General features: G+C 39.9%; 1 protein-coding gene across 14 annotated transcripts in view; it reads right to left on the bottom strand.

Annotated features, from left to right (window-relative positions):
* NFIB (nuclear factor I B) overlaps positions 1-12,350 on the bottom strand; it is a 295,847-nt gene that overhangs the window by 21,624 nt on the left and 261,873 nt on the right. For 7 of the 14 annotated variants that reach the window (XM_053372196.1, XM_053372194.1, XM_053372202.1 and 4 more), the window contains exons 9-10: positions 7,886-8,051; positions 4,093-4,175 (exon numbers count right to left, since the gene is read on the bottom strand). The exons of 4 other annotated variants lie outside the window; for them this stretch is intronic. In XM_053372196.1, coding sequence (XP_053228171.1) covers positions 4,093-4,175; positions 7,886-8,051 — 249 coding nt within the window. The remainder of the gene's footprint in view (positions 1-4,092; positions 4,176-7,885; positions 8,052-12,350) is intronic. 3 more of the 14 variants (XM_053372197.1, XM_053372195.1, XM_053372200.1) reach the window with 1 other exon arrangement.

Raw genomic sequence — 12,350 nt, 5'->3', positions numbered from 1 at the left:
TGGCCTACTTTAAACCAAATGCATTTAGGACCTGCCACAGGAAAAGTGGTCTCTTTTAAATTGTTGTAAAGTAATGAAAGGACATAGTAAATCAATCTTATTTCTGCCTTACCAAAGCATAACCTTTACTCTGTCCAAGTAATTTAGGCAATTTCTGCATGTGTGCTTCGCCTTGCCCCATCACACACAAGACAATAACATTATATGCATTGTCATTTCCGAGACATTTTTAGGAGTAAGAGCCATATATCAAATAAGTACAGTCATACCTCGGAAGCTGAACGGAATCCGTTCTAGAAGTCCGTTCAACTTCCAAAACATTTGGAAACCAAGCGGTGGCTTCCAATTGGATGCAGGAAGCTCCTGCAGCCAATCAGAAGCTGCATTAGATGTCTGGGTTCCAAAGAAATATTGCAAACCGGAACTCACTCCTGGGTTTGCAGCGTTTGGGAGCCAAAACGTTCGACTCGCAAGGCGTTCGGGATCCAAGGTACGACTGCAGTTGGAAATCCTATTTTTTTAATATGCCTCATAAGCTTTCTAATTATAGCATCTTATTTCTACAAAGCAGCCACAAATGTAACCTATTTCCTAATTAAGTATCTTTAAGAACCCAAAAATTACCATACTTTTCCGTGTATAAGACCAGGTTTTGTTTTTTACTTTAAAATAAGGTTAAAGATCTGGGTGCAGCTTATACACGGATAGTGCATGTGCCCATTTTCTAAATTTGGGGTCCCCAAAAGTAGGGGGTATCTTATACATGGGGGCATCTTATACACAGAAAAATACAGTGTTTTCGTGGATTAGACCATGGTCCTTTCACTTGTTGCATTTAGCAGTGTTCAACCTGAAACTCGCAAAGAAGTCAGGATAGCCAAGGTCATTCTCTTTCACGGGTGCTTGCCATGGGTGTGTGACATCATGCGCCGGGAGGAGGCTGAGCACGGAGCCCAGGGCAGCAATTTCAATTGCCAGCAGCTCCTCCTCTCTTGCGCTCAGGAGGAGCCGGCCACTGAACTCAGCCCCTTAACAATGAGATGGCCCAGGCCCCTCCCAGCAGATTTTTTGGGGGGCGGGGGAGAAGACACCTCAGCTCCATAGAGTTGGCATCCTTGTTCCCTATAGTTTGTTGACAGCCTCTAGTACTCAGTACTAAACTGCTTCTGAACAGCAGCTCTTGATAGACCTATCATCCATGCATTTGTTTATTCCTATATAGTCACTGAGTTTGTGGCCATTATCATATACTGGGGCAAAAAGTTGTACACAAAAGTACACCTAAACATATAATTAATTACAGAATGGGGGGAGGGGAGGAAATGGCAAAATACCTTTTCACTATTTTTTTTTAGTACCTCACATCTCCTCTCCAGCTGCAGTTACATTTAAATAATAATAAAAAGAAAATATTCCAAGCTCTCATTCTACACAATGAAGACACATATTTGGGATTGCAGGGGGCTATTGCCCCAGTTCACATACTTACTTGATGATCCATCTGTGTGGTAGAGTGGGAACAGGGGCCCCTCCACCTATATGCACCTAATGTGATGTGACCAGTTTCTTACATAAAACCTCTAATCTGCACATTTATCCCTCCTTAAAGAGATGGTAAAAATCAGACCATTGCGCATATGGGATTCCAAGTGGCATGTTCACGTCACAAGCTATTTTAGGAGCCTGGTGGAAGGTAAAACAGGGAGCCTATTCCTGTACTGTGCAAATACATGACTGCCTGGGTCTATGATCTATACAGTGGAACCTTGGTTCTCGAACTTAATCCATTCTGGGAGTCCGTTTGACTCCTGAAACCATTGGAAAAACCAAGGCATGGCTTCCGATTGGCTGCAGAAGCTTTCTGCATTCAATCAGAAGCCATGGAAGCTGTGTTGGACATTCAGGTTCTGAAAAACATTCGCAAACCGGAACACTTACTTCCGGGTTTGCGGCATTCGGGAGCCAATTTGTTCGGAAGCCAAGGTACCACTGTAATGGGCTTTTTCAACTCTCAACAAGTTCATACCCATTAAAGAGTAATACTTTATGAAACTCTCCAGCTCTTTCTCCTCTCCTTACCTTACTGGAATATATTTCTGCATGAAAAAGATACAGACACATTTATAGCATTTTCTTAATGTCTTGATATTGGATTGTATCTCGTTGTGTGCCTCTACCAGTGGAATTCTTTTTTATCGGGCAAAATTTCACTTGAGTGGAAAGGGGTGGGATACTATTTTTGTTAATACCACATGCCCTCTGCAACCTCCTGCTGAACCCCAAAATCTGCACTGGAGAGCTGGGGTACTGCTGGCTCTGCAATTTGCATTTACAAAAGCGTGATATGCAAAAATCACACACATCACACATACACACCCTTTCTGTTTATGAAAGCCAACAAAAGTAATGCTTGGTCAAAGAGCCTTCCACTGATAGAGGGACACAGTCGTATACAACCCAATCTATCAAAAAGACAAATTTTCAAAATAAATAAATAAATCAGAAAACAAACATGGAGTTTGCAGCATGAGGACTGCCAATCTGCGACGAGCTTATTTGCATATATTGTTAAGATTGCTAGAGAGTACCAAGGAATGTGGAATCGTTTTGCTACCTTTCTTAATAGATGGAAGGGCTAATGAGGGACTGGGACATATTGGAGCGCTGCCAGCTTGTGCCACATAGGGTGCAAAATTTGGGTGTGTGGTTTTTCTTCTTCAGTTTTGCTGCGCCATCCAGAAGCTGGCGCAGCAAAGCGAGCCCAAATGGTCTCCGAAGAACTAACTGACTCAAGACCCAGAAGATACATACATGGCTGCCCCTACTAACATTCTGTTTGAGGGGGTCTTATGCTTCATTCTGCCAGCATGAACTCTGGTGCTGGTAGCAAGCAAAATCTCTAATCCTCTCAAGCAGCAAAGATCAGGGCTTTGGACTGCAGCCTAACATAGCTTAAAGAAAGTCAATACTGCAGTTCCATGAGATTTCTTAAATCCAGTGTAGGAAAGAGTGTGTTTTTTTTTGTTTAGAAAGGAAAGTATGTACTTAAAATCAAGTGACTGCATACGGGTCGAATTATAAGCATAATATCAGAAACTTTAAATAGTTGGTTTGAAATAGCCAATCATTATTTGGTATTTTCTCTTTGCAGATGTTTTCAGTGAAGTCTCACTGGTAAAGAACAAGAAAGCCTTTGTTGTGCATCAGCTATTTTGAGTGAAGTTTCACTGAATTCTGCATAAGGTATATGTATAACACCACTCGGGCCTCGTGGTTAAGATGCAATTTCCAGATGCAGCAGTCTAACTATATCACCATACAGAGAATGTATGCATAGGCAACATTAGGCTTCAGAACTGTGTAAGTTGTAAAAACAGCCTCTTGCATCATCATGAAGCACATTTTAATTCTGACACTTCAGAATTTAGTTTTCTTCTATGCCTAACTAGCAGTATGACAGTATTGCATGCCCCTACTATTAATTGATGGTGGGTTGGGTTGTTTTATTAGCCACTATTAATCTCAGCTGTCATTTTGGACGAACAATTTATTTTCATTAAATTTATAGCATCAATGAGGTGTGAAATCTAAAATGCTACTCAAAATGTAAATGATGTAAAAGAAATTGGAACAAAAAGGAGCTTGCGTCACAGTAAAATCAACAATACACTCCGAATGTATTAATCTAGGAATGATGATGTTCTGCAATTGAATTTTATTGTATTGCTATTCTTTCGGAACTATAAATGTATACGTTCAAATATCAAACGATATCAAATAGCTGGAGAATCAACTATTGTATTGCTTAATCCTACTTAATTCTGACTAGTAGTACTGCTTCTTCACAGAGGCATTCATATATATTCAACTTCCAGCAGTTTAGAAATAACGTAACTGAAAGATTCACCGTGGAAAAGCCTTTACAGAACCCTACAGAAGCATCTTGTAGCTATCCAAATATTGAAATACAAATAGGTTTTGTTTAAGGGTACTCATCCTGTTCTAGTTTTAAGGTCAATGGAAACATGGATTCAGGGACTTATTGCAAATACTCGTCTTTTTACTGTTTATACCTATGTGAAACTTGCCCACCTGTTGTTGGTGTAGAAAAGAAGGGTCTCTTGGACTTAGTCCCACATATCGATTGGCTTGGGATGTGCCTGAGGCTGTGTAGGCTGATTAAGGAAGAACAAAACAGATTGATGAAGATAGACACCTATCCATTTCTACCCTGCATAATTTAAACATGAGAAATTCAGAGTTACGAAGAACAAATTTGACTAAGGGATAGAGTTTTATAACACCTATGGACTTCAATGGAATCTGAATGAAGGCAGGGCCACCTTCCTTGCCAGTGACAATTTCTCTACATGATACAAGTTGTGGGGTTTTTTTACCAGCTCACTTTAAGGGATGTGCAGCCAGCTGCTCATTCAATGCAGTCATATAAACAACAAAATTCAGAGACTAACAATTTGCTACAGTAGAATGAGGTTTATTCGTAGTACCACTCAGATTTAGAACATAACCGAGCTAAGGCCAGTGCTATTTTTCCTAGAAAAAGAGGGAATGTCTCCCTTGTTCTCTTAGAATGGCAATAGCTCCCACCTGAGAGGTGCCGGAACTGAGTTCCCGTGAGTTCCAGCTGTTTAAAAGCCCTGGCTAAGGCTATTTTTTAAAATGAGGCATAAAAGGTGCCCCCCCTTTTCTAAAGGGAGATCTAGGAATCCCTCTTCTGGAAGTTAATATAAGCAGCATCTAATTATTATATGAATACTGTATTTAAAATGTTCGTGCTTTGTACACAGGAAAACTGTGGAGCAAATGTAGTTAGTGTAAGTTCTAGAAAACTGACCTATAATGTAGAAGCTCCTAAAACATTTTTTCCCCGTGTGTGGTTAATGGAATGATTCACCTTTGCCCTGTGGGTTACCTTTTGAATTGAAAATAGTTGTGTGTTGACTGAAAGTCATTAACTTCTGATTGTGTCAAAAGAAGTGGGTTGTTTTACTCTGACTCCTAGTTTGAAAATATCTACATTACCTGAATCAATTTCATAGTAAGGTGATCTTAACTTCCTACTGCCAATGGCATAAAGAACAAATAGATAAGCACTAAAGGATCGATTTAAATGGTATTATATTTCTATTTCAAACAAACAAACAAATGGCGTCTATTTCCTTTTAAAAGAACATTTTACTGAAAAACCACCGTAAAAATGGATTACATGTTTACATGTAAAGTGATATTTCTATGAAGGAGGAACACGTGTTATTCCATATAATTTCAGCAAAAGTAGTTTTTACTTGTGAAATGCTGTGTAAAGCCATTTAAATCAGCTTTGGTACGCACTGATCAGGATAAAGATATACAACTAGGAATAGGTAACAGCACTGTGAATTATCTTAATGTCACATTTTGGTGACACTTTTATCTTTTGGCCAATTCTAATTCATTAGAAATAAAATTGAAAGCATCTCTTTGGAAAGTATTATAGATCAGCCAATCCCTGATGCATAGAAGAAATTCCTCCATTGTGCGTATTATTCTATGTAGTTTTTAACAAGGCTTAAATAGAAGTGGTCAAATCTTTTACAATTTTTTCCTGGTGAAATGTTAAGATTAAAGAACCATCTATTCACTGCAAGTAATACATTTTAGATATGTAAAACTCCTTTAATATTTAATGTTGAAATAAATGCAATTTTCATGCACAAATGGAATCCATTTGTGCATACCTTTGCTCTTTATGCACAAAGGGAATGTTGCTAACACAATGTTCACCATGTGTTAATCATATCCTTTCTCAAAGACCTAAAGTAGGATCCTCAAAGAAATGCACCTGCGATGTGTGTGTGATGGGTTCCTTTGCGTCCTTAAACACTATTTAAGCTTTTAATATTTCGTGAATGCTTAACTAGTGCCATATTGCTTGGAAGGCACATGAGATATGATGAAACAACTAATACTCAGAGTCAAATCTGAAGCTCTAGTCTCATTCCATTCTTAAGGGTAGAATAAGAATAGATCATTAAAAACTTCTTTACTGTTCAGGAATTGTGCACACTTAAGAAATCAGAAGAGATTACAACACTATTAATTGCCATATTTTTCCGTGTATAAGACGCTCCCATGTATAAGACACCCCCTATTTTTGGGGACTCCAAATTAAGAAAACACCCCTTAGCACTACTCGTGTATAAGACGAGCCCCAATTTTAACCCTAATTTTTGGGTAAAAAAACCTAGTCTTATACACGGAAAAATACGGTAATTCATTAATTAGTAGGGTAATGACTTCTGCTTCTGCTAACAGTGCAATCTGATGAAAGTCCACTCAAAAGCCCTGCTGAGTTCAATGGGATTTAATACCAGGTAAATTTTATTTTTTATTTTTTATTGAATTTATATACCTCCCTATACAGGATTATAGCCTCCATTATTTTATACTCTGCTCTGTCTTGATGTGGTCAGACGAAATGGACATTATACAAAAGGGCAGCAGTCTAGATTTATCTAAGCTAATAGAAATTTTGCTACTGTCCTAACATCGTATGTAGATGGAACCATACGTTTTTAACTATATGTGGGATATTAACATTTACAAAATTTTAATTTGAAACCAGTATCTATGTAAAGAAGTCACTTGTCATTACATGATTGCAACAATACTTTTCAGTTAGTGAGAGGGTATGTATGTGTCTGTCTGTGGGGTGTTTTTATTACAGCTGCAATGTTGAATTTCAGACTAACGTGGAGGTTAATGTAGAACCACGATGTGTTAGAACAGTAACATGGAAACTGCCAAGATACACTTTGAGGTAGTGGGGTCTTCATGTGACATCCATAATGTAAGTAAATAATGCATGGCTTGGCCTGTGTGCAAAATTCTCATGCCACTAACCACACATTCCTGGCGGACACTGGTGCCAGGAGCATTTCATTCAATGGGGACAACCTAACTGGCGACCACTTAATTGCAGCAACTGGGTGGCTACCATGGCATATAGAACTTCCCAGGCCTCTCCTTGTGGCTGCTGTATTCCTGAGAAGTGGCTCTAACAGTTGATAGGCCTGCATGTCTATGTCTGCAATTCCATTGAAGGCTATAGGGTAATTATATGGGCTTGTATTCAACTAAATCATTACACGTGTGGAACTTCTACTCACCTCACTTTCGCGCATACCCTCCAACATCTGCTCCAGAGGTTTGGGAGAACCCCCAGAGCAACTGGAGGGGGTGCATGAGGAGGGAAGTTTCCACTGCACATGTGAAAGTTGTTCCGTGTGTGCAGTTGTGTAGCTGGATACAACCCACGGTACTCAACATAGTGAATTAGCAAATGCAAAACTTTCAAACTCTCGTTAAATATAGTTAACCCACATAGATTTTTCAGTATCAGCTCTAATGAATTAAAATGCTTAGGTTAATTGAGGATCATGTGTCTGATTAAGTATGTTTTGGATGAAAGCTCACTTGGGAGGAATCAGATGAATCTCTTTTTTTCCTGTCTGTCTCGCTCCCTTTTTGGATTCCAGGTGTTGGCAAATTTAAAAAGCTTCCAATCCGAGTATGCTTCTCAATGTCACGAGAATGTCCATCTTTAAATTAATAATCAAGCTTTCATTCTCTCCTGGCAATTGATGCTCGGATTAATTTGATTTCCTGCCCTGAGATTGTGATTGCCGTGTCACAAATGTCATACAGTAACTTGAGTTATTATAACTGTACGGAGTAAATGTCTTGTCAATGTCCTTTATTATCAGACTTTGAGCATCTGCCTGGTCAAATAGCAGGAAAAGGCACCTATATTGGCCTTAACTTGAAATGGTTTTGATTGATTTATTTTTGATGGACAGTGTTTGTTTCCTAGAAAAATACTTACTGGTTGCTGTAGGTGAAGATGCCTCACCTTCAGTGGATGTAATGATGGGTTTAGTGTCTGTCATGGTCAGGGTCACAGGCCGCACCGTACTGTGATGGGGAGAGGGTGCCAAAACTGGAGTAAAATGGCCAGGCATTTTCCCTACTACTTGACCACTGCTGTTAGGCTACAAAACAAAACCAGAAGAACGCCTTGTGAAATATACATGTAATGCTCAAGAGAGCGATCTACTTTAGGGTTTTCCAGAACCCCGATGCTGTCGTGTGTCACTTTGGTATCTATATCCAGCGCCAAGGGCCTTCTGGTGGTTCCCTCCCTGAGAAAAGCTAGGTTACAGGGAACCAGGCAGAAGGGCCTTCTCGGTGGTGGCGCCCGCCCTGTGGAACGCCCTCCCATCAGATGTCAAGGAAATAAACAACTACCTGACTTTTAGAAGACATCTGAAGGCAGTCCTGTTCAGGGAAGTTTTTAATGTTTGATTGTGCTTTAAATTCTGTTGGGGTATAAGCAATAGTAATTATTCTTATTCTTATCTCTGAAGATTTAGGGATTTGTGATCCTCAGGAAGGTAATATTTCCAAGAGCCTATTTACCAAAAAAAAACTCACTAGTGAAGGCCATTATTCTATCTGACTGACGTGCTACTAATGCTTTTATTATTTTTTTATTATTATTATTATTATTATTATTTTAAAAAAACAGTACAAATTGAGGTCTAGAGGGTGGCAACACAAGAACAGGGCCTTCTCTATCGTGGCACCCCGTTTGTGGAATGCTCTCCCCAGGGATGTTTGCTTGGTCCCTTCATTATATATTTTTGGGCGACAGGTAGAAATGTTCCAGACCTTTGGCTGATTAATATTCTTCAGCCTTTTAAATGTGTCTGTGGGAAGGGAGGGTTATTGTCCCCCACCCCCATTTTGCTTTACTTATGTACTTGTTTTTATCCTGTATTTTATTCTGTGAACTGCCCTGAAATCTTAAGCTGAAGAACAGTAGATGAATCTAAATAAACAAATATTTCCCCCTGTTATACTTCATGCCTGGATAATTCTAAAGGGTTTAAGGAGGCCACACATATTTATTTATTTGTTTATTTATTTATCTAGCATGGGGTGGTGGGCATCACAAAGAATTCCCTTAATATGTAATTTAGACATTCCCCCAAAATGCCTCTAACAATGTATTTGAAATTAAACAGTGCAGATTGTGAGTTTAATAATTCCTCGCACCCTTTTTATTCAGATCACGGCAAGTGATCCTGAGTAAGTATCAAATATTACCTATGTTTAGATATGCAACGGCAATAGTAAAATTCTAGAGGTGCTTCCAGACTCCCACTATTTTGGAGTAGGATTCAGTCAAACGTTGGCAAATTCAGATGGTGCAATTTGGGTTGATTGGGAGGCCTTGCGCAATAAATCTACTCCCCCCCCCCGCCCCCAAAAAAGATTTAACTTTTTGCAATAAGGGAAGTGGCAGGAAAATGCACTCAAAACTGTGGGATAACATTTGCCTTAACACAACATAATCTAACTTGTCTGAAAACATAACAGTGCTCATTAAAGAGACAACTTTCATCTGATCTCCCTGCAAACAAATCAGGATGAATGCTCAATATGCAGGTTGTCTAGAAGTGCCCTCTAGATTAACTAAACATAAATTCATTAAGTGGAAAAGGAAACAGGTCTGAAACTAAAATTGGTCTGATAACTAGAGAGTGGTTGGAAGGTGGAAATCAGCATGCTTATTTTGCTCTGTAGCAAAAAGCCGAAACAATTCTGATATAAAATGAACACACTGCTTCCTCTGCCCTCCAACTTCTTTTCACTTCTCTGGTAATCAGACCAATTTCATAACTGATTGCTTCAGCTATTTGCATCAAAAGGTTACTGAAATATAATTGTAAAATGCCTAAAACCTAGATAGCTCACTGGAAAATGCACTAACTAATCAAGTTGCGTTCAGGAAGCAGAAAAGTGGCTAGATCAAGAACTGTATATAATGACTGGACATGACACAGGAACCAGATACGAGCAAACATAATCCTGATGGGAAGAAGTCGCTGCAGAAAACCTAAGCCCATTTCTGCTACCAGCTGGAAGAGAGATCATTTATAAATAAACACATGCACACATATGTGAGTGCGCACATACACAGAATTTCATGCACACAGTTTAACTGTCTTCTTTTTCTTGGACACAACAACAGACTATTTGCAAGTCACATTTAAGCTTTCTCCACAATAGGAGTAGCCCCACAGTTCATGCTGTTGGTTATAAACATCCAGTTTCTCTTTATTTGCTATGGGTTGCCATCTAAACATTTTCCCCCAACAAAGCACTTAGAAAACAAAACCGAATCCAAATTACTTTAAGAAGAAGAAGAAGAAGAAGAAGAAGAAGAAGAAGAAGAAGAAGAAGTTGCAATGCATACTAATATTTTACTGCTAAATTTGCTGAGACAAATACACCACACCCCAGGCCCACGATCTAGGGAGGGCTGGGCGGGGCTGAGGGCCCCCCAAAAATTATCAAGGAGGGGACCAAGCCCCCTCAAAATTCCCTGGCAGACATACATGTACACTGTGGGGTGTTCTCACGTCATATGTGCATGGCACAAGCATGTCGTGGGGCATGCTGACATCACACGGCCACGGCCCTCTCAATTGCAGTGGCAAGGTGTCACACTTGCCATACCCTTAAATTAGAAAATGCCTTCCACTGCGATGGACCACTGATCTATCTAGTTTAGTACTGGAAAGCAGCAGCTGTCCAGGATTTCAGGCATAAGATATTCCTAGAGGTGACTTCTGCATGAAACACAGATGGCTCTCCCACTGAGCTATGGCCTTTTCCTTAATTTAATGCATTAGTTAATATAGCCATACCTTGGTTTTCAAACAGCTTAGTTCTCAAATGTTTTGGCTCCCGAATGCCATAAACCCAGAAGTGGCTGTTCTGGTTTGCGAACTATTTTTGGAAGCCAAATGTGCGACGCGACTTCTGCGGCTTCCAGTTGGCTACAGGAGAGCTTCCTGTAGCCAATCTGAAGCCGCGCTTTGGTTTCCAAATGTTTTCCAAACGGATTCCGTTTGACTTCCAAGGTACGACAGTATAACTATTTTGGTGATTTCTAAGGCTTTAATTAGCTGTTCCCAAATGTTTGGAGCAATCTAAATCTAGGTACTCGCAGCGTTTTCTCGGTGAAAGTTCCAGAAAATGAAAACATATTAGTATATTCTTACTAATATACAGTGGACGCTCAGGTTGCGAACGTGATCTGTGCGGGTTGCGATTCGGTGCTTCTGCGCAAACGCAAAGTGCAATTTAGCACTTCTGTGCATGTGCGACCGCCAAAACCTGGAAGTAACCTGTTCCAGTACTTCCAGGTTTCGGTGGTCCGTAGCCCGAAAAAACGCAACCTGAAGCGTCTGTAACCCGAGGTATGACTGTAACAGAAACACAATGGTAAAAGGAAGTGACTTTAGTGAAAAGTATTAATGACAGTGGGGGCTGAAAAGTACAGCAAAAACAAACCAATCCATATTCACAGATGCGAAGTGTTCACCTCAAGTTTAAAATAAATAAACAAATCACTTGTATCTTGGAAAAAGCATCAGGAACTGGTGTCCCTTGGGAATAAATTTATCCCAAAGTTGGTGAGCAGCCACCAAGCCACCTGTCTGCACATGTTTGATTTATGAACTTAGCGTCAAAACAGCAACACAAACAGGTTGTGTATTGACTGCAGAGGTTATGATGAGACACAGAAAATGGAACAGTGAGAGGTGCTATGGTATGGAGGCCCCATGCCTTGTTGCAACTGAATATTATTAGAATGAAATCTTGGGTATACGTAGTTTTTGAATTTACAGTATTTGTTACTGAATAAAACAGCAACATGGGATATTTTCAGAGCATCATTGCAAAGCTACAGCAAGCAAAACAGTGATGAAAACAGCATTACTGAAGTGTGTAAGGCAGGCACATCTTCTGTTAATTGGGTTAGTCTCACTTGCTGGATCATCACCTTGTCATGGTGAGTAGGCTTGCACATTCCTATGACCCTTGTGAGTGAAGCCGTTGGGAGTCTCGTACTCCCAGAAGGGTCACCCAAGGCGGTAAGGTCAAAGGGAAGGAGCTAGACAAAGAATGATCCAAGAAGTCCTCAATGGCAGAACAGGTGGTAGATAACAAGAGGTATGTTATAACAGCTGTGAAGGTGGATGAAGGCCACAGCAGATAAGAATCTACCAGTCTCTGGGTGATTTTAATGCAAGAGTTGGGTGAGATTTTGATCCGTGGTCTGGGACTATTGGGAAAGAAGGAATTGGCAACAGCAACCAGAACAGAATCTTACTTTTGACTATATGTGCAGCTCACAACCTTGTTATTACCAACACACTCTTTCGACAACAATAAATTAAAAACATCATGGAGGCACCCTTCATTGAATCACTGGC

The sequence above is a fragment of the Podarcis raffonei genome, chromosome 17, assembly GCF_027172205.1.
Source record: "Podarcis raffonei isolate rPodRaf1 chromosome 17, rPodRaf1.pri, whole genome shotgun sequence".
Taxonomy (NCBI): domain Eukaryota; kingdom Metazoa; phylum Chordata; class Lepidosauria; order Squamata; family Lacertidae; genus Podarcis; species Podarcis raffonei.
The sequence above is the reverse complement of the archived record's forward strand: the minus strand, read 5'-3'. Positions and strand labels throughout refer to the sequence as shown.